The following is a 27,964-nucleotide window of genomic DNA, read 5'->3' as shown; positions in this document are numbered from 1 at the left end:
TTGTGAGCGCGCAGCGTAGGCGTTACGTCACTGAAGTCCTCCAGCTCTGGGAAGATGCTGGTGTATGTCTGCAAATAATAAAATCATAAAGCAATACAAAGAAAAATAGGCCGCTTCCTCTATATCACACATCTCTTGGACAGACGGTCGTTACATTTCGGATGAAATAGACCAGCCATTCAAGGTAAATAGATTTTTGGAGAGAAAAAAAAAACCTATTGTGGTTTATTATAAAATAGTGAAAGCTCGTATATGGTTACGGTTATTTAATATCTACATATATTGATATTCAAATAGCGCTTCTCATTTACTGTCGCATTTGCTGGACAGCTATTACTAACAAAAGAGGAGGCAAATGTGTTAAGCCATGCAATGGTGGAGAAGAAGGACATTGAGGGAGGATGCTCAGGATTGTGGCTGAGCGATTGCAAGACTGGATTTTACGGAAGGTTTAGGTTTAGTATATCCGTAATCTAAATTGTATTAGAATTGTAGACGGTAATTTTGCGCATTTGCAAGTCTCATTGACGGTGATGTGTGGAAATGCCGACGCTTCTGGTTGGTTTGTCAACGCTGTGAGAAGCCTTCACCTAAATAGAACAACATTATTGAATCGACAGCGATGGACATTGAATATGTGTTTAGAGTATACATCATTAGCTGAGTATCCCATAATATTGTTGTTATAGCTGTTGACATTAAATGTTTGATAACCTTGGAGTGTGAGCCTACATTAAAACCCCACCTTTCCTTCGATTCACTCATTCGGTGTGTAAATGGGAGATGCATTATTATTACATAGCTAGTGAATTATTTTTTGTATATGAGAGTAATTGTACATAGCACGATTCAGATTTCTATTAAGATATAGTATAATAATAAGGATATGAACAATAGTAATGTTAACGTAGAAGTGATGTGGGGGAAAAGCTCTTGTTTGTTGAAACCACTGTAAAAAATGTAGCTTTATTTCCTGGCTGGAATAGATTTTTTTTTTTACATTTTAGAGGCCATTTTTAAACATGCTGTACATTTAGAATATATTGAGATATAAGTCTTAATATGAACAATCAGCTACAATTATGTCTATATAAGTACCTACTAAAGCAAATCAGTAGCTGTAAATAATGCACAATATATCATAACACACAATAGACACTAACACTATTAGATTATAGATCTCAGTGATTTTAATGCTTTTAATCAACAACCACTGCAAAACTAGCCTCTGAGACAAAGAGTACAGATATATGCCAGCTACAGGTCACTTTGGGTTTGGGTTTTGTAGGCATTACACCCATCCTAATATAGGCCTAGAATACAATTTATGGAAATACTCAGTATCAATATCAAACTCTATACAATTACAATTGAAACTATTTGAGGATTACCCCCACATTTGAAATGTCTGGGTCATTTTTGCCCAAATTTGATCTATGTTTTGTGGTTCAGATAACATAATTATATAATATAATTTTGTGTGTTTTGAGGGGTTTGCCTTTTTATTTCATTTTACAGGCCTCCATTTGAAAGACACTGAAGACCAGCATTTGCTTGACAGATCACATTCCTCATACATGAGATGAAGATGACCTGGCCTGCCTAGTAGCACATTTCCTCAAAAAAGATATCTTTTGGTGGGTAAATTTACCAAAATGTACGGAAGTTCACGCTCGGTGAGCAAAATGGACAGTAATCACGGAGGGGGTAGAAACAACCAGGGCAACTCGGGCCGCTCACCACGACTGCCTCGGTCACCTCGCATGGGCCACCGTCGCACCAACAGCATGGGGGGCAGCGGCGGAGGCCCTGGCGGCTCTGGAGGCAAGACGTTGTCCATGGAGAACATTCAATCTCTCAATGCCGCCTACGCCACGTCAGGGCCGATGTACATGAGCGACAACGAGGTCGCAATTGGCACCTCCCCTGACCTCCCTAAGAGCGGAGTAGCGACGGGACGCTTTGGAGGCAGCATTCCCTACGGGGTCCGGGGAACGGTCACAGGCAGCACACCTGACATGGCCATGGTGCCGGCAGTGTCGACCGACTCTATGGGCTTTGGAGGGGAGATCCATGCAGCTTCAACCGTTCCTCACTCCCTACGTCAGGCGAGGGACAACACCATCATGGAGCTCCAGGCCCAGCTCAAGGAGGTGCTGAGGGAGAACGAGCTCCTTCGGAAGGAGATCGAGGTGAAGGAGAGCAAGCTCAGCTCGTCCATGAGCTCCATCAAAAGCTTCTGGAGCCCGGAGCTGAAGAAGGAACGTGCGCTGCGCAAAGACGAGGCGTCCAAAATTGTAGTGTGGAAGGAGCAGTACCGCGCAGTGCAAGATGAGACACAGGTGGGTACATCTGGCAGGATATGCTTGTTTTTTAAGTAGAAGTGATAATTGATTGTTTTCTGGATTGAAGCATGTGGTTAAAGGAATCTAGATTTAAATTAGTATCCTGGATCAGTACTAAATGACACTGTATATCTATAAAAGTGTAGTTTTGTATGAAAACAAAATATGAAAATAAAAGCTAATTTAAAATATTAATAAATACTATATATATATATACATATACACACATATATATTATATACACACACAGGTAAATAATACTAAAATAACTGTATAAACTGTAAAATAAATACAACCTTTGGGACACAACTTATTCAACATCTCAGCACACACATATTACTATACCCATACTATTTCTGTAGTATATAATAAGCATACTGTGCATATAGTATGCATGTTTTAGTATGCACAGTGACTCCCTATATTTGCCAAAATATGCATTATACAGAGCACACTGTGCTTGATAGCATAATATCTGTAATATCATACGTTTTTTCATCTTTTTGATTAATCATTCAAGATTATTATTTTTTGTTAACCAAAAAACATGCAAAATTTGGAGATTTTTATTTGAACAGGACATCGCTAGCTTAACGTGACAACAGCGTAGCATGCTACTGTTTAAAATGTTCATCTTCATAATGCGTATTGTCATGCATGCTATCTTTAAAACAGCAAGCGGTGTACAGTATATACTCCTCAGTATTCAGTAATCAGTGCAATAGTTTTCCATTCCAAACACTGCCCTGAAATGCATGTGTCAGGTAGAACTGACAAGCTTAAACTAGTTAAGACCTGCTATTTATAGACACGTTTTTATCGCATCAATGCATTTTCATAGATTTATAGGAGTGACTGAGAATTGAGTGATTAAAGATCCAGCTCATCTTCAAACGAGAAGGAAAAGTCTACCTCCGCTGTGAGGTGACGCTAATGGCCAATCCTGAAATGGACATCCTGGTCCTGCTGCGTGCGGCTCACTGCACAGCCTGATTCCTGCAAGCCACAATATGCTCGATGAGCAATACATCTGAGCTAATTAAGAATGAAAATCTGTTTTCAGATATTCTTTGGTCCTTTTAAATGTACATTGAGATACTAAGACGGGTTTTGGTAGCAGTGACAGTGGCATAGTCCTCCATCTATGTTGCGTTTTAAACACTCCCTTTATTTGAATGATTAGCTTCAAACCATGATTCACTGCAACATGGCTGTCATGACAGATTCCCAGACGATGGGGCGTACAGCACTAAGCTAATGACAGCTTGGTTATTCACTAGCATAATCAGCATTATCACGCTCCTCACACCATTCGCTTGAGATTGAAACTAACACACGAATCATCAGAGCGCTCTGACTCTTAGTATGTGTTATTTGGTGATTCTTGGCAATTAGTTTTGTGCCTGTTGGGCTTAATGAGATCGTACCATTAATTTTGGCTCAGTTGTGTATGTGTATGATTAAGAAAATGTATACTTGCTACTGTTTACCACTAGTGTTGAGGACAAGTGCATGATGGGTTGTAGATAAAAATCTTCTTAAACTCGTAGATCACCCCAAAATGAAAGTTGACACACTTGTTGTTCGAAACCTATGCGACTTGCTTTCTTCTGTGTAACACAAAAGGAAAGTTTGAAGAATTGTACTGGTTGTTCTTTAGGCCCCACACCTGGTATTAAGATGAGTTTTGGTCGATCGGATCACAAGTAGTCGAAGGAGACACATTCCCATTTACACCTGGTGTTTTAATCCGTCTCTTTTGTCCACTTTCAACCACTTCTGTCCTGAGTTCTTAAAGTTGAGGATATGGGTGGGTGAACGCGGTGAGTGTGTGTTAGAAATCAGGAATGGTGAGAGAACATTGTGCATAGTACGTTTTTCATTTTCAAACCAAACTTAGGTCATAAGCCGACAAAGTTTAGTGTTAGCTCAGTAGGCAGAGAGTAAGCGTCTTTTGTGGCTGTTCAAATACAATCGACCACATGAGCGTCTACACTACGAAAGCAATCCGGTTGAATGCGTTTTTGACTACCTCTGGAAGTGGTTGAAAGTGGAAAAGCTCAAAACGTTTTAGACCCCGTTTAGACCTGTACTTAGCGTCATCTACTTGTTCTCCTAGCAATCAAAACGCATCTTAATGCCAGGTTTAAACAAGGCCTTAGATTGTATGGTTTTAAGCTTCAAAAATATTTATATATTCCATAAGTAGTTAACAATGACAACACTGATATGAACATCTTTTATGATACCTTTATGATGCTTTGAAGCCTGAAAACCCAAGTCTCTGTTAATTGTAATTGCATGGAAAAGAGCTGGATGTTACTAAGACCTTCATCATCCACATGAGCAACCGAGCGCAACATGTCAGGAGAATATGCACTAAATATTGCTCCATCTGAGCAGTTTTTACCAATTCAAGATGTAGACAGTAGTAGTTACAAATGAGATGTTTACATCTTAAAGGGATAGTTCACTTTGAAATAAAATTTTGGTATGTTTTAGCTTACCTCAAGGGCATCCAAGATGTAGGTGTCTTTTTTCCCGCAGTAGTTTCAATTTTGATATTTTTAGGTCAAACCGTTCTTGTCTGTCAGTCATATAATGCAGGTCTATGGTCACTGTCTCAAAGAGCATGCACAGAGTCCAAATAAAACAATTCCCCGTCATCCAAATTAAACAATTCCCCATCGTAAGTACACATTGATGGCCCAAGACACGAAACGAGCGGTTTGTGTGAGAAAACGAACAGTATTTATATCGTTTTTACCTCTTGTACACAGCCACGTCCAAGTGATCTGAGAGCGCGGGCGGGTATAGATATATACAATAGAAGTCGCCTTGGCTACTGCAGTTCATTGGAACGAAACCGTAGCCAATGCGACATCTAGTGTATATATCTATACCCGCCCGCGCTCTCAGATCACTTGGACGTGGCTGTGTACAAGAGGTAAAAACGATATAAATACTGTTCGTTTTCTCACACAAACGGCTCGTTTCGTGTCTTAGGCCATCAATGTGTACTTACGATGGGGAATTGTTTAATTTGGACGATGGGGAATTGTTTTAATTTGGACGATGGGGAATTGTTTTAATTTGGACTCTGTGCATGCTCTTTGAGACAGTGACCATAGACCTGCATTATATGACTGACAGACAAGAACGGTTTGACCTAAAAATATCAAAATTGAAACTACTGCGGAAAAAAAGACACCTACATCTTGGATGCCCTTGAGGTAAGCTAAAACATACCAACATTTTATTTCAAAGTGAACTATCCCTTTAACTGTTCTTAGTAATTACTCATGTTACTGCTTGTATGAAAGATGATACTATAGATTGAACTGTATTCACTGATGAATAAAGAGATGGTTTCTGCGGGATGCTTTTATAAATAATATGATAATAGCTGATAAGCTATGATGTGAAGCCGATAACCTCGATTTCTTGTTAACTCTCCTTTATATCAGTTCCAAAATCTATAAACAGCCAATGTCTCTAAATGATTTCTGTTTTTAAATATTTTTGAATGAATTGTGAGTAAATGATTCTCGTGTCCATCACAGCACCTGCAGACAACCGTGCAGGCGCTGCAGGCCGAGCTGCGTATCCAGCGCGACTTGAATCAACTCCTCCAGCCACCCGGGGAGCCGCTGGCCTGCGAGCCCAGCGAGGAGCAGGAGAGACAGGCTCGAGAGCTGTTCTTGCTCCGCCGTACCTTGGAGGAGATGGAGGTTCGCATGGAGACCCAGCGGCAGACGCTAGCTGCCCGTGATGACTCAGTCAAAAAGCTCCTGGAGATGTTGCACAGCAAGGGACCCTCGGCTAAAGCCAGTGAAGAGGACCATGAGCGCACACGACGCCTCGCAGATGCTGAGATGCACGCGCACCACCTGGAGAACCTTCTAGAACAGCGTGATAAAGAGCTAGTGGCTTTGAGAGAGGTGTGTAGTAACTCGAGTTAAAAATACAAAATGACAAAATATGAAAATGATATTTTTAAAACTGTTACATATGGCAAATTTTGTTTAAAAAAATAATGTAATTGTTTAAAAACATAATTATTTTACTTATTTTTATGTCATTTGACATTAAGTCATAACTTTAATATAATAATTTATATTCACATTATTAAAACATTTTTAATTTTAATTTCCAAATAATTATGTTTAGCTCTTTACTCACAACCCTGTTACTAGATGATTTTCCACATTTCCTTAAAAAGTTTTCTAAAATTATACACACATTTAATTTGTCCGCATTGGTCAAGCTCAACCACTCAACCATATTACCCAAGTTATTATAAGAAAAATTATTAATCCAATTATTTTCTTTCATTTATATATACACATGTATTACTGTTAATTGCAACCAATACTCACTTTGGTGTAGTGTTGTGTTTTTTTATTTATTTTAGATAATAATTTGATATAAGATGATATTTATATATGTTAATGTATGTTTATTTTAACAAAATAAATTCGTTTTTAAACTGTATTTTGACATTATATAGTTTGAACAGCTTGTACAATATTTAGAATGACATCCTGACGTTGACAACCAACATTTACTGAAGGTTAAGCACCTCCTTTTACTCTACATGTGCTCAAAAAGAAAAAGGGGAAAAATAAATGTTTAGTATTTTCAGGCAATACAGGGAATTAAAGCAGAAACACTATTCTCTCTTCCTGCACCATTATACAACATTCAGTCAAATAATGACGGCAGCTATTCTCCTCAAAGCACAAAAAAGTAAGATACTTAATACAACTAGATAGCAGGAGCCCCTATTTGTACTTATAATAGAGTACAGCTCCTGCAATGTGATGGAAAATTCAGCCAAAACTAAACAGTGCTGCTCTCCCTCAAGGTATGATGACATATCTGAGAGCTCTATTTCTGGCACTGGTGTGAAGGAAGTGCCAACCGTGTCTTTAATTGCAGGAGCTGCATCGCCGCCTCGAGGGGACGCCAGAGACTACGAAAACCAAAGCTCTTCAGACTGTAATTGAGATGAAGGTAGTACTTTAGCTCCTATTTTAATTAATGTGTTAATCTGTTTACATACTGTACGATGGCAGGAACCACATTTTCTCAGTGCATTAAAAACATACAAACTGATGTAAAATATCAAACAATATTTTGTACTATACTATAATTAAGCTTAAAACCTTTGTGAAAAGGAAGTACTCTTTATCATACTTTTAAAAAGAGACATAATATACTTTAAAATAATATATTTAAGTGTGAACTGAATTTAATGTATCTGGACACTTAATTGCAATTTAATGATAAATTAAATACAATTAGCTTTAACTTAAATGAAATTAAGTGAACTTTAGATTGCTTTTTTGATCCCCTTAAGTAGGAGTTAAGTACATCTTTATATGTAATTTCATAATTACAAATATAGTTAAATTGATATATGGTTAAAATGTACTGCTGAATGTATTGACAAATAGTCCTTTCTATTGAAACTTTTATGTAATGTATTTAAATATGTAATAAGTACATTTAGATTTTAAATTAAATATTGCATAACAATACAGTTACAATTATAACCAAGTAATTTACATGTGCTTTACTATGTCAGTCAACACATCAAAATAAGTGTACAAATGGTTTAAATGCTTTAAAATGACTTGACATTAATACCTTTAATTTGACATTATTACAAAGTGCACTTTTTAACAGTGTACAAAACAAACTCTATGTACACTTAAGTGGCCTTTTATTTCAATAATATTATATTATCTGCAAATACAGTTTTAAAAAAACATACTTTTAGTGCACATTCAGTACAATAAGAGCACTTTTTCACTAGAGTAGTTCAGCAATTTTTTTTATTTATTATGTCATTATTTACTCACCCACAGACCTGTATGATTTTCTTTCGTCTGTATATGATGTTAGGCAGGATGTACGTTTCATATAATTAAAGTAAACGGTGACCAAAAATGGCACAACAGAAAAGTAGCATTAAAGGACAAGTTCGGGACAGCAGCATGTGTCCAAAATTTAATCTTAACCGTTCTATTTCATCAGAAACGATCTGTAAACAGGGCTTTAAGTGTAAAATACCGAACTTGTCCTTTAAAGTAAACCATGCAACTATTGTAGTATATTCCAAGTAGCACATTCAAATTTGGCACATTTGTGATTGGTTGATATTACTGACATCAAACCTATGACGCATGTTTTAGGAGTCTCAGATCAGTTCTCTAGAGCGGGGTCTCAGGGAGCTGGAGGACCAGGTCATGATGCTTCGATCCAGTAGCATGCTCAGCTGTGAAGAACGGCAGGAGGAGGCCAAGCAGATGGAGGTCTACCGCAACCACACCAAGTTCATGAAGAACAAGGTACTGCATGCTCTGCTTTAGAAGAGCACATCAGGATTAGCCCACATATGAATAACAAATGTTGAAAAAATTTTTTTTGTAGATGGACCAAGTTAAGCAAGACCTTTCCAGGAAGGACACCCAGCTCCTCGGTTTGCAGACCAAGCTGGAAACCCTGACTAACCAGTTCTCTGACAGCAAACAGCATATTGAAGTGCTCAAAGAGTCTCTGACTGCCAAAGAACAACGCGCTGCTATTCTCCAGACAGAGGTAGTAGAGCACACCAGTGGTTAGTCTTCACCCATCACACCGTCAGATTCTCTGACCGCTGCGCACAACTGTTTTGCAGGTGGATGCTCTGAGGTTGCGTCTGGAGGAGAAGGAGACAACGTTAAACAAAAAGAGTAAGCAAATCCAGGAAATGTCTGAAGAAAAGAGCACGCTCAACGGAGAAATCCATGACCTGAAGGACATGCTGGATGTCAAGGAGCGTAAAGTCAACGTCCTTCAGAAAAAAGTGAGGGCTAGGTTCACCAATGCAAAGAGTCTTTATTTATTTGACTTTTCATTACAGGAATCCGTTGATAACAATGAACGAAATGTTCTCTTATTGCATGTGTCAGAAACGGGTCACCAATCCACTACGCTTACAAAATATTAAAGTTACAAAAGTCGTACATGCCAAACATAAAAACATACAAAACTAATGAACAATTAATACTAGGGATGCACGATATATCGGCCACAATATCGGTATCGGACGATATATGTTAATTTTTAATGTTATCGTTATCGGCCTGATAAGAAAATGTAGATGATATATTAAAGCTGATAAATAATGGATTATTTCCTTCAGATGCGCACTGTTCGACATGATGATTTTGAATTGCTTGAAATAAGATAAGAAATAAGAAACTTTGAAAAGGAAAATACGGTAAGCAAGTCTGTCATATAGGCTTCATAAAATTATAATGAAAACATTATAATTGTCTGCTTGGGACATGGTGAGACTTTTGTTTTTGTAATCAGGCTCTTAAAAATGATATAAAAATTTGGCCAATGTTGGTTATCGGCTTTCAAATATAAAGAATTATCGGTTATCGGTATCGGCAAAATTTCCATATCGGCGCATCCCTAATTAATACTGTTGAACTAATGAATAAAGATCACTAGAAAATCTGATTTAAAGTTGAAAGAAAAATGATAAAAAAAATAAAAAAACGGTCACCAATCCACTATGCTAAAAAATACTGAAGTTACAAAATCATACAGTACATGCTATCATACATTAAAAAAATACATCTACGAGAACCTTATATACAATTATACTGTTAAACTGATAGAGATTACTTCCAAAATACCATGATTTAACAATAACGTCCACCAAAATAGCACAGTTATTGCTACTGTTATTGCATTACAGTTATTGCTTCTGTAAAACCATGGTAAATTAATATAGGGTTAATTACAACAATATCTGTATTCATAGTATTTTAGCATAAACAAATTATAGATTACCATTGCAGATTTTTGTTTGAGCACATCATGCATTTTTTACATTAAAATACTAAAAAAAAAATTGTTAACTAAATATTTCAATTTCATGTCAAAATGATCCAGGTCTAAAAACATGTATCATACATGTAAGTGAACATTTTTTTATACTTTGACCATGAATTACTTAATGAAGTATTTTTCCCAAATAGCTGTGGGGTAAAGTGTGTCAGATGCTTTTGGGGTAAGCTGTGCCAGTGGCTCAACTAATAGCTTTTCCTTCAAATGCAGGAAATACTATTAAAAAAATACTCTTGGAAAATGTTGAAAATTCACAACAGTAAAAATTTGGATGTATATAAAACTCATGTGTTTCAGATTGAAAACCTGCAGGAGCAGTTGAGGGATAAAGAGAAGCAGATGAGCAGCCTTAGAGAGAGGGTGAAGTCTCTACAGACAGACACGTCTAATACAGACACAGCCCTCACTACACTGGAGGACTCACTGGCTGAGAAGGTGAGGATCACCTCTAGAGGACGCTATAACACTCCACCAGACTACAGGTCAAAACGTTGGTGCACGTCCAAATGGCATCGGCGCCGTCGTAATCTGGAGTCGGAACATCTGTCCTTAGTTATAAACATTTCATGTTCGTTGTATATGCTGTATTCTTGGCGCTGTTAATGTGTCCACTTCTGAACAGGAACGTATTATTGAGCGTCTGAAGGAGCAACGTGACCGTGAGGAACGCGAGAAAGCAGAGGAGCTGGACAGCAGTAAAAAAGAGCTGAGGGAGTTAAAGGAGAAAGTCAGCATTCTGCAGGGGGATCTGTCAGACCGAGAGGTTAGAGATCAACAACCAGTCCTGAAAGAGGACAAGAAATGCCATTAAAAGCACATTAGATGATTATGATTTTTTTTTTTTTTTGCTGTAGAATAACACGCACCTTTGAATTGGGCACAAAACACCACACAAAACAATGTCATTTATCTTTTGTCATGTAGAAATATTTTAGGTTAAATTTAGAGAGAGCAAAATTGCTTAAGATACTAAAACTTTATTCAAGATATTCTATGAAAACAAGCTTATTTTTCTCATCCCACTGGCAAATAGATTATAACAAAATAAAGTTTATGCTTAAAGTGGGAAAATATTATTGGACAATGAGGTTGAGAAAAAGAAACTTAATTCAAGACCTATTCTCTGAAAGCAAGTTTTAATATCATGCAATTTTGCTGTCAAGTAAATCTTAAAATATTTAATATTAAACAACTAAAAACTCAGATATTTTCTGAAACATGTTTTGTCACAATTTTTGCAAATTTGGGATTACTTTTAGTTTTGATTAATATTTAGAATTTTGAGCTTGTATTTTAAGTTTTCATTTTAATTTTAGTTACATTTTTAGTAATTTTATGTGTTTTTTTATAATATGACTATTTATGTTTATCTTTTTTTACTTTTCATTTTAGTTCTGTTTTAGTTTTTATTTATATCCAGTAAGTAATTTCAGTGTTTCAACTTAAACTTATTTCAGTAAGTTGCCAAGGCAACAAGTCTAATATTTGTTTAGTTAAAGTTTTTCATGTTATATTTGTATTTCAATATTTAAATTGACAAAAATTTTTTTTAATATGTTTAGTCTTAGTTAACAATAATAACCCTGCTATGTTGTTTTAAGGATTTTTTGTTTGTTTGTTTTTTTACTCAAAAACAATACAAATTACTGATTAAGAAATATTTTTTATGAAATGAGGTCAGTCCTGATTTCTCTATTATGTGTAATACAATTTGATAGAGATTTTAAAAAGTGAAATCTGCTCATATAAGTAAGGTGGTCACCTTGCAAGTTCCAAAGCATGTATCCTATGTGACAGGTTGAGTGCCTATCATGCCATGAGTTTCTAAAGGTACATGTATACTAAAAGTGTAAGTTGTACACCTTGTATACCTCAATGCTAAGTTTGATTTCAGACTTCTCTGCTGGACCTCAAAGAGCATGCATCGTCACTGGCCTCATCTGGCCTGAAGAAAGACTCCAAACTGAAAAGCCTGGAGATCGCCCTCGAGCAGAGGAGGGAGGAATGCACTAAGCTCGAGAACCAACTGAAGAAGGTGAGCGAGAGCGTCTTAATTTGCTGGACCTCAATATTTGCATTCTATCCACTTGTAAAAGATTGTTAAAAGATTATAATATTATGTTAGTAAAAAAAAAAAAAAGAAAAAGAAAAGTTCTTTAAATGGGATACTTTTTACAAATGCGATTTCCCGGCAATGGATATTTTACATTTTTTTGCTCTTCTGTAAAATATTTACGTGGCCAGATATTGTAGAAAAAAATTGTAGAGTAAACATATACTGAAAACGTTTAAACAGATATAATCACTTAAAGGGATTCAACCCAAAAATGAAAATGCTCACCCCTTGTTTAGTTGAAAATCAAACAGCTTCAATTCCCATGAAATTGTATGGACAAAACAAACAAACAATGGAAGTCAATGGGAACCGAAACAGTTTGGTTTTCAACTTCAAAATATCTTCTTTTGTGTTCTCCACAATAAATGAAGGCATAAAGGTTTGGAATGACATTAGGGTGAGTAAATAATGACAGGATTTTCATTTTCGGGTGAACTATCCCTTTAAATCTGTTTATTCAAAAGATTGGTACATTATATACTTAAATGAAATTTCACCCAGCAATCTAAAACTTATTAAAAACTGGAAAGGTCAGGGAAATACTTTGGTAGAAAATATAGAAACACAACAAGTATGCGAATTGAAACGAAGCCATTGTAAAGGACAAAGGACAAACAAATGGGAGAGTAAGCACGGACTTATATATTTGAGTTTGTGTAAGTTGCGGGTGTGTTTATATCACATTCATCTATTAGGTCCAGAGTGCCGCAGCCAATGCACAGGCCAACACAGAGATATCTGAGCGGATTTCTTCACTCGAGGCTGATGTGGCCAGACACAGAGAGGACTCCGCCAAAGCCCAGGCTGAAGTCGATCGTCTATTAGACATCCTGCGTCAGATGGAGAACGAGAAGAACGACAAGGACAGAAAAATCAGTGAGCTGGAGAGGTCAGTCTATTTCCCCTGCTCACCATGGTTTGCTCTCACTTCTTTTTTAAATGCGATTATCTTTTTTCATTGGTGTAGCAGTCAAAACATGTTACGTCTTTGTCCATTTTTGCTGTCGTGTTTAAGCATCACCGTCAAAACGTTTTCCGTGTCTGCGTTTGACGAGGCTGATGTTTTGACTGGGCTTCTTTCCCCCCTTTAAGTTGTGTGTTGAAACACTGATCAAGTATTTTTTTCTGCTTTTTGTCTCCCTCTTTTTCACTTTTTCACCTGGAAATGTGTACCTAGTGTGGCTTCCAGGTTAGTAGATACATGTGTACTTCCACACACATAAATGGACCAAGTCCTCAAGAATTAAAGTTTAAACCTGTTAAAGACCCCATGCAATAAAAGTCAACTGCTAGTGAACCCTTAAAATTTAAAATGACAAAAATAGCTTTTAGACATATGAATTCAAAATGTACAGATTGTTTTTTTCTTGGGATGCACCTATCTTACAATTTTGGCCGATCATTATTTTCATGTTATGACTGACAACCGATAAATTCAATACTATTTTGTCTAAATAAATTAAAAAATAAAACACTTAAAACTAAAATCAGTCATTTTAAATGCTACAAGTGAATTTGGGAATCCAAAAATTATAACTTTCAGTATGAAAAATGTATGTTCACTTTGAGATTTGCTAAAGATTACATTTAAAAGTGTTATTAAATTAATAATTACAATTTTTCAAGATGAACATAAATATAAAAATAATGAAAATGAGCATGACAAAAATAAAATATCTGATCATTAAATATCAGATAAAACTTTTTTTTAAATATCTGATAACCGATGTTACCGATATATTGCATCCAATCACATGATCTCTAAAATGAACTAGAAAGTAGCAAATCATAGATCATAGTTGACATAAATAAAGCCTTTTGCCATTTTCAAATAAAATGATGAGCCCTTCAATATGTCCCATGGAAAGTTGCGTTCATCAAGCGATTTCATGAGGTTTTAAAGGCACACTATGCAAGATTTGTACCTTAATATAACAGCTTCGAAATCATTTCGATGGTAAATGAACTCGTAGTAGGTCGAATCATCCTGATAGCAAGGCGGGGGGGGGGGGGGGGGGGGAGGGGGGAGACGCCGCTGGCAAAACCAGCAATGCAAGTTTGAGAGGTGGCGCCCCGCCAAATCTCGCGAGAATCACGACTTTCTTTACGGCACGACGTCACATACATCAACAACATATAAAGCAGCCTCTATGGAAGACACTAGCATGCATTTCAGATGTGAATCATGGCAGAGTCGACGAAGAAAACGAAGAAAGCGCGTTCGGAAGAGTGCAGAGACGGCTCTTCCTGAGTGGTATTTACGACAGTAACGTCAAATAGACTCTAGGGGTCGCTGTTTGAGAAAAACGGAAACTGCATAGTGTGCCTTTAAGTGCAAAAAAAGCAAGGGAATGTATTTTAGCTTTATGAAGAGTACAAGGAAGTTATTATACATGTGATCAGGCTTGGTGATATTTATTGATCAATAAAAAAACAGCTCTTTTTTTAGAGCTATTAGATAGTTAGTGTTATAAACCCCTCTGCCCCAAAACTCTTAAACTCTTCATTTTACTATTAAACCCCAGAGAGTTCCTCTCACAACCACTTAATGTTTATGTTTCAGGCAAATGAAAGAGCAGAGTAAGAAGTCCTCTGTCAAACACAAGGAGCCACCAGGGAAGGGCAGGAATGTCAACGATGGCCCACAGCAGGTGAGACGTACAGAGGGATAGTTATGACAGCTTTGGCATAAGCTCCTTTGTTTTGACAGATCCCTGTATATTTCCAACACTGTCAAACTCTGCTGGTGTGCTTATGATGAGCTGAGCCTTGTCTACCCCAGGAGTCCCTGCGGCAGAAGGCAGAGCGCATCGAGGAGCTGGAGGAGGCTCTCAGAGAGAGCGTTCAAATGACTGCCGAGAGGGAGATGGTTCTGGCACAGGAGGAGGCCGCACGAACCCACCAGGAGAAACAGGTCAACACTACAGTGCTTACTAGAAAAATGACAAATGCTCAGAATTGACTAGTAAATGTGTAACGTGAATAACTAGTTGACTATTTCTTTAAAAACAATTTTTAGCCGTCTTAAAAATGCTCTTGACACAAGATGCTCAAAATAGCAGCGAGTCGTGATGCAGTTATCAAAGACGTCTATCTGCATGTGTACGTGGAGATGGTGCTTTTAAGGGGATGCACTTCTCTGAGAGTGTTTTACCATGAAAACAGTGTGTGTGTGTGAGAGAGGGTGGGGATTCAAAACAACTAAAAATCAAGATATTTCTTATTAGATTTTTTTTTCCTCTTTTATTAAAGTGTGATTTCAAGACCTAGAAAAGTCATGTATATTAAAAAAATCTTAAAACTCCATGGGAATTTTTATAATTGCAAATTTTTCAAGTTATGCCAAGCTCTAAAATATTTTATCAGGATAAGAAAACCAAAAGTGGGATTTACATCCATACATTCTGTATTCCCTCGTTGGAGAAACCAGCTCATACCAGGTTAAAATGGTCACGCTAGTTTTTGGAACATGGTAGCCAGTTTCTTGCTGGTCTAATGTAGTCTACCAGCACTAAGAAGCTTAACCAAGATGTTCAACCAGGTCAAACTGTGTCCCACTTGCTTATGGACCATCTAGACCAGCTAGAAAACATTTAATACCACCAAAAGCCATATTTACCAGGATTTTCTAGTAGAGATTAGCTGAATTCAAATCAAAACATTTAGGATCTTGCTTAATGTTTTTTGCATTTGGTCATATGTTAGTTAAGGTGCGGTCACATTAACGAACAAAGAAGTCACTTTCAAACCAAGCAACATTTTCTTGGTCAAAATGGCGAATTTGCGTAATGCGTGATCTCAGATAACAGATTACTCTAAATTGTAATGTAGAAACATGCATTTTCTGTAAAGCTGCTTTGAAACAATATGTATTATGAAAAGCACTATATAAAGAACAGTGAATTTAATTGAAATATGAATCGCCCACATTCCTAATTGCATGGATTCCTATTGAAATTATTGGATTTCGCCCGCAAACATTTCCCGAACATCGGTTACAACAGGGACTGCATCTTTACTCAGTCTGTGAAGTACAGAATAAACAATAATGAATGAGTTACCTTTTGATGATTTCTTAAAAAGATGGAAGAGTTACTTGGAGCGATGGAGAAGGTGAAGCTGGAGCTTGAGTCCATGAAGGCCAAGATGTCGTCCACCCAACAGTCTCTGGCTGAGAAAGAAGCTCATCTGACCACACTGAGGGCAGAGAGGAGGCGACATCTGGAGGAAGTGCTGGAGATGAAGTACGTTACCAACTTTCTTTTTACATCTTGCCATAACGGTGCTTGCAAAAGCCTGAATACTTCAGTAAAGACTGAAATAACGAAGAAGAATTACAACACTCATTTTGCATGGGGAACCTGCAGGTCATATTCTTTTACGTAGGTTACACATGCAAAACAATCCGTTCCTTAATGACTTTATCCTGTTTTGCACAACAGTACATCAAGACAGTGACTAAACGACCAACTTTACGACCAATGCTAGTTTACATAGTTTCATTTATCTGAGCACAGTGTGAGCTCACTGACTGTCTGTTATAATCCATAAAGCTGTCTAGAAAGCAGGATAAATCTCTTATTTACACCGTATCTAGTTTAGTTGCCTCACTCGCTTGTAGTCTTGTAGCACTTCTAAAAGTAAAGGTTCCAAAAGTGATGAAACATTTTGGGTTCCCCAAAGAACCTTTCAGTGAACCACTTTTTCTTAGTGTAAAGAAAATAATTTCTAATGAATAATTTAAAGCACTATTTTCCACTTAAAGAACCTTTTGTGCAATGGAAAGGTTCCATGGATGTTAAAGGTTCTTCATAGGACCATCAATGATAATAAAGAACCTGTATTGGATGTTAGACCATCTACAATAAAAATGAGTGTTGTATTGATTTGATACTGTGGGATTTGACCTATTGGTTATCAAAATGATAACTTAGTTGCAATCATAATCTTCATTATTTATTCACTAATTGAAACTTTAAACTTAATCTACTCATGCATTCGAGTCCCTCTTAGTCATGCATCAACGTACAATATAATATGCAGGAACAGAAACGAACAGCATATTGTAAAGATTTAAAGAATATTGTATCTTCCTCTGCCTTTCATGCAGGAGACACATTTGTGTTATGCAATGAACTCAAGAGGATCTAAATTGCTTTCCAGATCAGATATTTAAATCATTAAATAACCATCTTTTTCATCAGACTTCATTTTGAGGTCACTTTGGGAAGCTGTAGTGTTAATAATATAAATCAGTTAATACAGAGTAAACAGAGATAAACATCATGACAGAAAAATAGGCTGTAAAATTTGAGTGAGTATATGTTTTTCATACCATCATAAATGCAGAGGATGATTCATTCTGCACGTGGCTTGTTCTGCTTGCTATTTCTGTCTTCATACTTCAGCCGTGCTCCTGGGAATCTATAGAAAAACTGAGAATAAACAGGCTATTTCTGTCTTTCTCAGACAATTACGCACAGTCATTTTGACAAAATCCATTTTCCACTGAGAAGTTTTGTACTTGTGAAAGCAAACCTCCTTTAAACTGCTCTGTTGAGTTTAGCAAGCCACCTGGTCATTGTCAATGTGATCAGTTGCTTTGAAGAGCATTTCCACAGTACTTCCGTAAAGTGCTGTTTGACATTAGGCTTCGACTTCTAATCATTTCGACCAGGTATATACTGTAGATATAGATATGTTTTTAATTTAGTTATCGAAAAAATATTTTTATAACTTGAAACAATTGTAATTCACAGACAGGAGGCTCTGCTGGCAGCCATAAGTGAGAAAGATGCTAACATAGCCTTGCTTGAGCTGTCTTCATCCAAAAAAAAGAAGACACAAGAGGAAGTGGCTCAGCTGCGGAGGGAGAAAGATCGTTTGGTGCAGCAACTCAAACAGCAGGTACGGACTGCGTCACAAGGCTCAAAGCGTCCTCAAGGTCAAGTTGTTTGTTTGCTCAACTTAAAAGGCCTAGACAAAATACATCTTTGTTTTGACTGGTGGGTTTCTGAATGCAAACAAGGTCTATTGATGTGCTTGTTTTAATTGACATATTCTTGACCTCTAATCAACCCCCCTAACCTTTCGCTTTCATCCGTTTCTACCCCCCTTTCTTTCCTTACATCTGTGCCTCCTCTTTTCTCCTAGACACAGAATCGTATGAAGCTCATGGCGAATAATTACGACGATGGCTACTTGAAAACGCCACCTGACCAGACCAACCACAAGCCTCCAAAATCACCCGATCAGGTCACAATCCGGTCCTCTACAAACATCAGAAAAGTGTTAAAGGGACGGTTCACCCCGAAATGAAAATCCTGTCATCATTTACTCACCTTCATGACATTCCAAACCCATTTAAAAACATGAGAAAATGATGACAAAATATTCGTTTTTGGGTGAACTGTTCCTTTAAAAAAAATGGTGTACTCCTGTCATCTGCTTTTTTTTTCTTCAGTGGAAATTCAAAATGGCTGAATATGAAATAATTGTCCCTTTGCTGTATTTTGCTTATCTCATATTCATAGGAGCTTAATCTTAACAGCAAGCCAAAGAAAGACAAATTGGAGGTGTGGGCAGTTTCATACATGTTAATAAAATATTAATATTAGAAACTGAGTTGGAAACGGACGCTCCATTGTCCATTTCCATTGCAGTCGCGTTATCGTAATTGAAATGGAGCTGCCCTCATCTCCAACGCAGACGCCATCATTTCCTTTTTACTGCCTTCATATTGATCATAACTTCTCAACCCTATGGATTTTATTCTTATTCATGACTGTAGAAATCGCCCCTAAGCGCAGATCCAGGATCAGTTTCCCTTAAACTTCACACTACAATAATAACATCAAATACGCTGAAAGCTGATCCTGCGTCTGCGCTTACGGGTCACTTCTACTTGGATATATTCGCATACTAACCTGATCTTTTTTCCCATGCTGCACTTGGCTAAAACCCTGCCATCTCTTAACCAATAGGATGATGAGGAGGGCATTTGGGCATAGCCTCACTGGCAGCCATTTTGTTTTAGAAGGGTGAGCATTTCTTTGATGGACATGTAAAAGCCAATCTCAGCTGCCCTGTTCCTCCCCATGTGACATCAAACCCTGCCTGTCTCGCTGTGCCTGTTTGAGATTATTGACCATGTCATAGCAGTGCAAACATGCTTCTTAGGTTTCCAGTGGGAAGTTTTTTAAATAGCAAATATTTGAGCCCTTTTTTAATATCTCAAAGGTTATTTGTTTTGATATAAAACCTACATAACTTATTTATAATTGCACTGCTATGAAATAGTCTACAAATCTCATTCCCTCTGGTTTTGTTTTTTCCCCTCCTTTTTTTAAGCCTGTTATCTCTATGTATGGTTTTGTGGTTAAACATAATCCCAGATGGTGCATTAAGACTATGAAGTTTCCACACTCTCTTTGCCCTCACCAGATTCAATTCCCCCTCTTCCTCCCAAAAACAAAAACAAAAAACAAAAAAAATTGTTAAGCATGCTAAGCACTTTTTTTAATTATCAGGGTTACAAAGTCAATCAAATTAAACAAATACAAAATACAAAAAAATAAATATCTGTATATAAACTAAAATGTCCAGTACCTCACAGTGAGGTTTGAGACCACATTGAGAATCTATGATTCAAAATGTAATTTATAACTGGAAACAAACAAAGTTTATGCATTTGGTGTACTAAATATTCATAAATTCTGAAATGTATTCAGCAAGGATACATTAAATTGATCTAAAATGACAGTAAAGACTTATAATGTTACAAAAGATTTTTATTTAAAATAAATACTGTTCTTTTTAACTTTATATTCATCAAAGAATCCTGAAAAAAAAAAAAAAAACTGTTTTAAACATTGATAATGAGAAGAAATGTTTCTTGAGCACCAATCCGCATATTGCACATTTTTCTGTAATTAATCGCACCTAACATTAAAATGTATAATATATTTTTTACATTGTAATTCATAATTTCACTGTGAATCTCCAAATTAATGTAGAGACAACATAAAGATGGTACATTTAAATAACTGTTTAATGGCATCTTTTTATAAAGTACTATGAATGAAGGCCAGTTTCACCAATACTGCTACTGACATACATTTTGACCCATATAATCCATAACAAATAAGGTTATGATGACACCAACTTTTTTTGACAAGTGAAATTTCACAATTCTCGATTCTAATTTTTATACCACAACAAAAACTACTAGCCTACCTTATATAAAGTTTAAAAAATGTTTAAAGACAAGTAAACAGTCAGTAATAAGAACAAATATACAAATTACAAGTAATAGCACAAATTAATAGAATCAAACAAAGATACAAATGAAATAAACAGTGCTTTAAGATTTTCAGGCAGGTCTAACAGTAATATTCAGAAATCAAATGTAAAATATGACTGCATTGTCTTCACTGTATAAATTAAATATAGATGAATCCTTATTAAAGCTAGAAAAGTTATTCAGTCAAGAGCAGTGATTTAATCTGTGTCTTCTGTTGTTTGATTAACATTAATGACTCGATGCGGATCTGACACATTAGATTTTCTCCAAACTCTTTACATTGTTTTGACACGTTTTAACTAATTTAAGACTTACAAGGATACTTGCCAAATATGACATTTTGACATAAATTTGTACGTTTCTGTCCGTTCTAGCACGATAAGACACAAAAGAGAACTCAAATCTGTCTGTGAAGCGGATTTCTGTGCGGGTTTCGGGTATCGTGTATGTATGAATGTGTACGTTACGTGTACGTTAACCAACCCTTAACTATTAACTGACAAGATTAGATAGCTGAATTATTATTCAATTAAATGAATGGGTGAGTGCCTTTGAACAGCACTGTGTTTGAGTGAGTTTTAATTATTGAAATCCCTGCAGGCATTATTAAATATCATATTCATTTGAGTTGGTCTAGCTAGAGGAGATTACTGCACATGCCATTTTGCTATCAGTTTATAGAAACATCAACTAAATAAATGAGGACTGCTCATTACCCTTTATCAGTATTTAACTAAACCAGTGTTCACTGGAAGTTAGGTATGACCCAGAATGAGGGAAGTTATCAACAAATAAACTAAAATCATGACATACATAGTTCCTTTTTTAGAGCCCAGCCATAAAAGCAACAACAAAAAACTGTCACAATAATATAATGAAATTAAACTACATGAAATCTTAGGGTTTTGGGGTAATGTCTTGTCTCGTCATGTCTAAAAAGCATGTGTTTGCATGCCGAAATATGTCTTTTCAAAGCACCGTGCTGATAGAAATGATGTGCTTGCATTGAACAAGATCAGCCCCAGCAAGCTAAAGTTTGCAGACGCATGAGAACAGACTGTCTGTTTCCCACAATCCTTAGTTCTGTGGTAGTGACAGTCTCTCTGCTCTGTAGATAAGATCTGGGCGGAGAGCTACAGTGCACAGGAGCTCTACACTGGCCACCTGATTATCCCGTACAACCACCCCAAAACCCTTTACTTACAGAATCAACTCAGCACACATCTCATCACACCAGTTACCCAGGACCCACCGTCAGTGACGACACACACATTTTCACAGGTAACATTATATAAAGTGATATTAATGTATTTTTTTTATGCATCCTGTAATTTATCATATATGTTGTCTAAGATTTTAATTGAATTATGTCATGTCTGACCTACTTAAGCCGCTTTTCCGAACGATTCTAAGAACGGTAAGGAACAGTTCCAGTTATATTTCCACTTGAGCCTGGGACAGCACTGCAAGATTACAAACTTTTCTCGGCCCGTAATTCTGAAGTGACATCGCCACTCAGGATTGGTCAATTGTCTGTTGCCTGATTGCCAGTTTCTCTGTAGCTGGCCAATCGCAATTTGATAAAAGTAAACAAGTTAATAATAAAATGATTCTCCATAACACGGTCGCTTTACATCTCATATCATCTGTACACTCTTGCGTTACCAACTCAATGACTGACGCATTTGTATTACATTCCAAAAAACTCCGGCTCGGCCGGATCGGCAAGAAATGGAGTAGTTAAACAATGAGAACGGTTTGGCCCGACGGTGGAAAAGCGGCTTAAGAGTACTTTTATCATTTTCTAGGTGTCCATAAGTCAATCAAAAAACTTTTGTTATGGCTTATAATTATGGACAGGCTATTTCCGCAACAACAACAAAATATTCTTTGGTATAATCTTACTAAGAGCATAAAAAGTTGAGATACTAAGTCAAAATTATGTCAAAAACTATTGACAAAAGTTGAAAATGACAACAACAAAATTAAACCACACGTCGAAATTTTGACAAAACGTTCAAATTGAAATAAACAGTTATAATTCTGACAAAAAAATTCCATTCATAATTATGACATCTCATAAAAAGTTGAGATACTAAGTCAAAATTACGACAAAAACTATTGACAACAAATTTAAATTGAAGAAAAACTTTTAAAACAAGTCGAAATTCTGTAAAATGTTGAAATTGAGATAAAGAAAATTTCCATTCATAATTGACATCTCATAATTTTGAAAGTGTATCTCATAATAATGAGATAATTATAACCTAGCATCTCAATTTCGACTTTTTTGTCGCATAATTATGTATAAATTTGACTTTTTATGATTTACCAAAACTATGATTTTTTATATAGCGGAAATTGGCTTCTGATGTGATGGAGAAATTTTAAAAAAGTGTTAATTTAATACAATGAATTATTTTTAAAAAAAACTATGCAATAATTTCTTTTTTAAAGTAATCATGCCCTGACCTGAACACAAAATTGATTACAAGGAATTATTTTAAATACTAAAATTTTATTATTTTGTATGTATTTGTATTTTGTAAATATTGTTTATTGAAATATTATTTGATATTACAAATATCAGGCAGATTATTTGCGACGAACATAATCTGTATTCACACAAAAGTTAAAATATTTCAAAACTCTATTGGTATCAAAACGTGTTGCATATGATTTGATTCACAAGCTTGTAATTCTTTTTGGGTTTTAGTGGGAGCCTGGGACGGTGAGTCAGTGTGGAGCTGCAGTTAGGATCCTTGGACCCTGCACTGGACCTCCAGAACCTAACTGGCCCTGATCGAACCCTCCAGCTTCCTCCACTGTCTCTCTGCCCTCACCTCTCACCTGAACTAAACCGGAGCCCTCAAAGAGTCTGTAACAGTCTGTAGTCTTAACACTGGTGCAGCATTGAAAATATGCAGTGTTAGTTGAGTCGTGAATGCAATTTTAATTTCGTTCTCTTGATATGTCATCATGGTTGAGTAAAAAAAAAACTAATTTAGAATGTTAACCTGATCAATGGGTGGTGCTATATAAACATAACTGAATGCCAAACTGTCGTTAAACAATTAAAAAAGTGTTATGCTAATTTAACTGCACTCAGTATTAAGACTATTGGACCCTCGATCTATTCTGCGTTTAGGTAGCGTCTTGCACTGGTTATACTTCATTGGATGACCCTTCCCCTTTACCGAAAACCTATAGGACACCTTCAAGAGCATGATGTAAACATTTATAGATAGTGATGTCTATTTGTCACACCTGACGCCAAGTCGGTGGAAAAAAATCAGGTTCTATATGTCCTTTAATTCCAATTAACAGCTGCTACATGGAAATAGACATAAAATAAATATGAAAACAGTTTGCAGTGCTCATGAAGGAGTCATCGGGGGGTTTGCGCAAGAAAGTACAGTTCTCGCTTACTGAGACTATAGTTGTTTTCTAGCAGCTCTTAGACAGGACATTGTAGGCTCCCAAATATCTTCATATCATATCCTGATAACCAGTTTCTGAGAGCTCATTGCTGGTTTTATGTACTCTCATAAACATGGATATCATTGTGTGTCTCTCTCTCTCTCTCTCAAAGTGGATTTTTTTATGTTGCATTTGTGGCCTATTGTCTTCGTGTATTAAAATTACAATAAAAGATGGATAGTCCACTAAAAAAAACAAAAGACAAAACAATTAAAAAGAAAACAAGAGATGATCAAATCAGACAAAAGACACGGGTATGGGTGTTCTGAATTTGTATAAATGTGTATGTATATAAATATGTATTATCAGTGTTTTCACTCTCTGAAGTTTTCTTTTACTGCTTGTGTTGGGATATACATTTCGCCATTAAGCAAACTATAAATACACATTCTGGACCAATGAAATTGAACAGTGGGCGTGGCTACAGCAACTTTTAGTTTTCTGACATTTTCAAAAATCGAGCTGTCCGGTTTACAAAAGCTTTAAAGGGGTGGTTGATTATGATTTCACTTTTCTAACTTTAGTTAGCGTGTAATGTTGCTGTTTGAGCATAAACAACATCTGCAAAGTTATGACGCTCAAAGTTCAAAGCAAAGGGAGATATTTTCTTTTAAAGAAATTGTTTTTTTAAGGACTACAACAAACGGCTGGTAGGGACTACACGACATTCCTCCCGGGTTAGTGACATCACCAACCCTAAAATTTACATAAACCCCGCCCCCGGGAAGCAATTTATAGATTATCAAGACAGAATATGCTAATCAATGACTAGAAGATAACTACACATAAGCTACATAAATTCATCAACTAACCATTGAGAGAGGTCCTGTTGCATTCTACGTTGTCACTTCTTCTTGAGTCTCTCCATCTTTCTGACTCCGGTTTTGCTAAAAGTTTTTGAAATTTACAGTGCATGTCTGTAAAAGGACACAAGCTGTTGAAGCTCCGCCCCCTGTGCTGGGAGCAGCAGCTCATTTGCATTTAAAGGAACAGACACAAAAACGGTGCGTTTTTGCTCACCCTAAAAAAGTGAAGATTTTAAATGCTATATAAAAATATCTGTGGGGTATTTTGAGCTTAAACTTCACATACACTGGGGACATCAAAGACTTATTTTACATCTTGTGAAAAGGGCATTATACCACCCCTTTAAATGCTTTATTTTTAGATATTTTGAGCTGTTGTGCAGCAGTGGCCAAGGTTTCCTTTCAAGCAAATGGAATAGAGAAGAAATTCAGAAATTAAAATGATTTGTATGTTCTACTCTGTACAATATACACTCTGTGTCCCACGGTGAAAAAGTCATTGATTGGCAGAGTAACTAAACATCTGTTTTAAATCACAGCTGACTTAACGTGGACTACATGTCATGTTCATTTACAGCTTAAAAAATTGCCTACACTAAATTTCCACCCACCCTGTCATCTTATTGCTACAGTAGTAGTTCACCCCAAAATTAAGATTCTGTAATTATTTCGACTTTTTGTGAGAATAAGTTTAATCCTATGTGATCTCTCATACTGCAAGTCTGACACCATCACTGATCCCAATATTTGATTTTGTCATATTTATCACATTACAATTAGTGTCATTTCAGACTTTGTGCAGATTGAAGGGTTGAAACCCTGCACAAATTTACAATTAAACTGTTTAAATTGATTCCAAGATATTCATCACTGAGAAACAAAAGCCTGAAGTCAAGAAGTCGCCTGTCTCGTTGCATGCAACAATGAGAGGAATCCTTACAAGCATTAGCCAACGGTTTAATTAAGTCAAGGCTTTTGTAATGCAAACAATCGGTCTTGACGTTATCTGTTGTTGATGCACTGTAACCATTAACTCCAGATGTCCCTTCTCCAGTTTGAAAATCTGGTTAAAAGCGGCCAAGTCACTTCCAATCAGCTTTGGGTTTCCCACAGAATTCGCCTCATTAGTGTTATATAACTGTTAGAAAACAGTCTGAGTGCACTTGTCTGTTTTTTTATCGAAATTACATAACCACTACTACATCATGCAAATGTGTCAAAGTAGCAGTCACTAATGTGGTACTCGAACCCAACCGGCAGGTCAAATGTTTGCGCGAGATGGTTTATGGAAAAATTTCAGTGTTTACACAGACACCGATGGGCTGAACCATCCCATAAGGATTTCAAACTGTGACATCATAAAGGGCACCAAACAATAACAGTCCTGCCTATAAATGGTAAGGCTTTTCTGATTAGTGGTAATAAAACTGGGAGTTGGCTCGTAATACATCCACTGCTGAGCACTATAAAAAATTATACTTTAAAGACGATCAATTCTGTTTGGACACAGGTTGACATTGTAAACATTGGTGAGGGGATTTTTTTTATTTTTTAAATGAAATTAGAGAGACTTGGACTCAATGTTTTCCACTCTTGCCTAATGTCTGGACTACTATGGCTCCATTGTTTAAACGAATGTTACAACATTTCTCCTAATGACATTTTCAGTTTGAGGTGGCGTCGCCACATCTCTTTAACATCAACATTTGAGTTGCAGATACTAACAAAGGACGTGTGTCAATACATGTGCTCTTTCGAGTGGGATTTGGATTTATGCAGTTTAACTAAATTGTCCATTGTCTGGATGTGGGCATTACCAAAATGCTTTAAAGGCAACTTGCTCGGTGGCCATCTTGGTAACGCCCGACAGCTGTTTGTTGTCATGCAATCTACCTGAATGGGGAAAGACCAATATCTTAGAACATGTTTGTCAAAATTACATTCAAATAACATATGGTAAATAAGGAATAATTTCAGACAACAATATCATACATTACTGTATAAATACCGTAATCACAGACACTCCCGTCCAGGTGGGATAAGAGCTCTCAGAGGATGCCTGAAAGCAGTATTTTTTTTGTTTTAAAATTGTTAAAGGTTTTGTGGTAAAAATACAGGCTTGTTCAATTCATGGATTAAATTAAAGTATGAAAGAAACACAAAAATACCTAGGAAAATAGTCCAATCTGAATAGACCTTTAGTCACTTTTTAGAACTCCAATGCAACTGTGAATCTTCTGTGGCTTGGGTGCATATGTCTGTGTGTGGGGCATGCTGCTTTATTGGCAGGATGTTGAGAAGCTGCTGCCATCATAATTCTCACACATATGCATCTCTGCACATGCGAGAAAGGAAATGACATATGCAGAGAATGCATTATGTTCCAGATTAAAGACTGATCGTAACTGTGATGGTTTAGATTAAATGTCAGGGTCAGCCAACACAAATGACTTTGACAAATCACATTCTGCTTCTCAGTTCTGATGCGTTTAAAAAGCTTGAAATAATGTTGTTGTTTTTTTTTAAAGTAAAAAAAGAAAATGTGTGTGTGCTGTTTAACAGTACATACACAACATTGCTGGTATTTCAACACTGTCTCTTGAGAAGTCATTATTTTAAGAGATGGTCAAAAAATAAATAAATAAATAATAAGACAAACCATAGAGCTCGATTTGCATGATCTAAATTGTACAATACGTGTATGAATTATTACCAGTTGTCAAGAAAGTAGTGCAAGAAATCAAAACAAATGTATCGAAATAAAATGAAGGGTAATCATTTTATAGAGACCAGTGGTAACCAAATATGCATAAAACAGAGATTATTTGCTGTTTAAATACCATGGCAATTAAAACATTGCAATAATAATAATTAAATCTTGTTTTGTAATTAAAATCTGAAAATCCTTAAAACAAGATCAGTTTAATTGAGAAGCAACTTTGCTAAATATTAATGCTGTATCTTTAATACAAGTGCATTTTGTCTCATGACATTAGCATATTTT

General features: G+C 36.3%; 1 protein-coding gene across 6 annotated transcripts; it reads left to right on the top strand.

Moving 5' to 3' along the window:
- The first annotated feature begins 26 nt into the window (after nucleotides 1-26).
- On the top strand, nucleotides 27-27,471 carry erc1a (ELKS/RAB6-interacting/CAST family member 1a). 6 transcript variants are annotated; one of them, XR_014202673.1, is made up of 19 exons: nucleotides 27-184; nucleotides 1,519-2,342; nucleotides 5,909-6,286; nucleotides 7,287-7,361; nucleotides 8,546-8,701; nucleotides 8,784-8,951; nucleotides 9,031-9,198; nucleotides 10,554-10,691; nucleotides 10,879-11,019; nucleotides 12,151-12,291; nucleotides 13,068-13,261; nucleotides 13,550-13,561; nucleotides 14,936-15,023; nucleotides 15,155-15,286; nucleotides 16,456-16,616; nucleotides 18,132-18,279; nucleotides 18,532-18,627; nucleotides 21,789-21,955; nucleotides 23,391-27,471. XR_014202673.1 is itself a non-coding variant. In XM_082159473.1 (19 exons), the coding sequence occupies exons 2-18, from the start codon at nucleotides 1,656-1,658 to the stop codon at nucleotides 19,380-19,382; spliced, it is 2,910 nt and encodes a 969-aa protein (XP_082015599.1). In that variant the 5' UTR covers nucleotides 27-184; nucleotides 1,519-1,655; the 3' UTR covers nucleotides 19,383-19,412; nucleotides 21,789-21,946. The 6 variants fall into 6 exon arrangements, 3 of the variants coding, with proteins under 3 accessions (XP_082015599.1, XP_082015598.1, XP_082015600.1); XR_014202674.1 differs by having other exon boundaries at nucleotides 18,526-18,627; XM_082159473.1 differs by lacking the exon at nucleotides 23,391-27,471 and adding an exon at nucleotides 19,356-19,412 and having other exon boundaries at nucleotides 21,789-21,946.
- Nucleotides 27,472-27,964: the final 493 nt, after the last annotated feature.

The sequence above is a fragment of the Leuciscus leuciscus genome (genome assembly GCF_965113295.1).
Source record: "Leuciscus leuciscus genome assembly, chromosome: 25".
Taxonomy (NCBI): domain Eukaryota; kingdom Metazoa; phylum Chordata; class Actinopteri; order Cypriniformes; family Leuciscidae; genus Leuciscus; species Leuciscus leuciscus.
Note: the sequence above shows the minus strand (reverse complement) of the source record. Positions and strands in the feature narration are given on the sequence as shown.

What these genes read in the sequence shown, in the direction of transcription:
- erc1a (XM_082159472.1), top strand. Translation starts at nt 1,656, where the DNA reads ATGTACGGAAGTTCACGCTCGGTGAGCAAAATGGACAGTAATCACGGA. An exon ending in AGGACTCACTGGCTGAGAAG is followed by an intron (nt 10,692 to 10,878) that starts GTGAGGATCACC and finishes ACTTCTGAACAG; the next exon opens with GAACGTATTATTGAGCGTCT. An exon ending in TGCAGCAACTCAAACAGCAG is followed by an intron (nt 18,280 to 18,525) that starts GTACGGACTGCG and finishes CTTTTCTCCTAG; the next exon opens with ACACAGAATCGTATGAAGCT.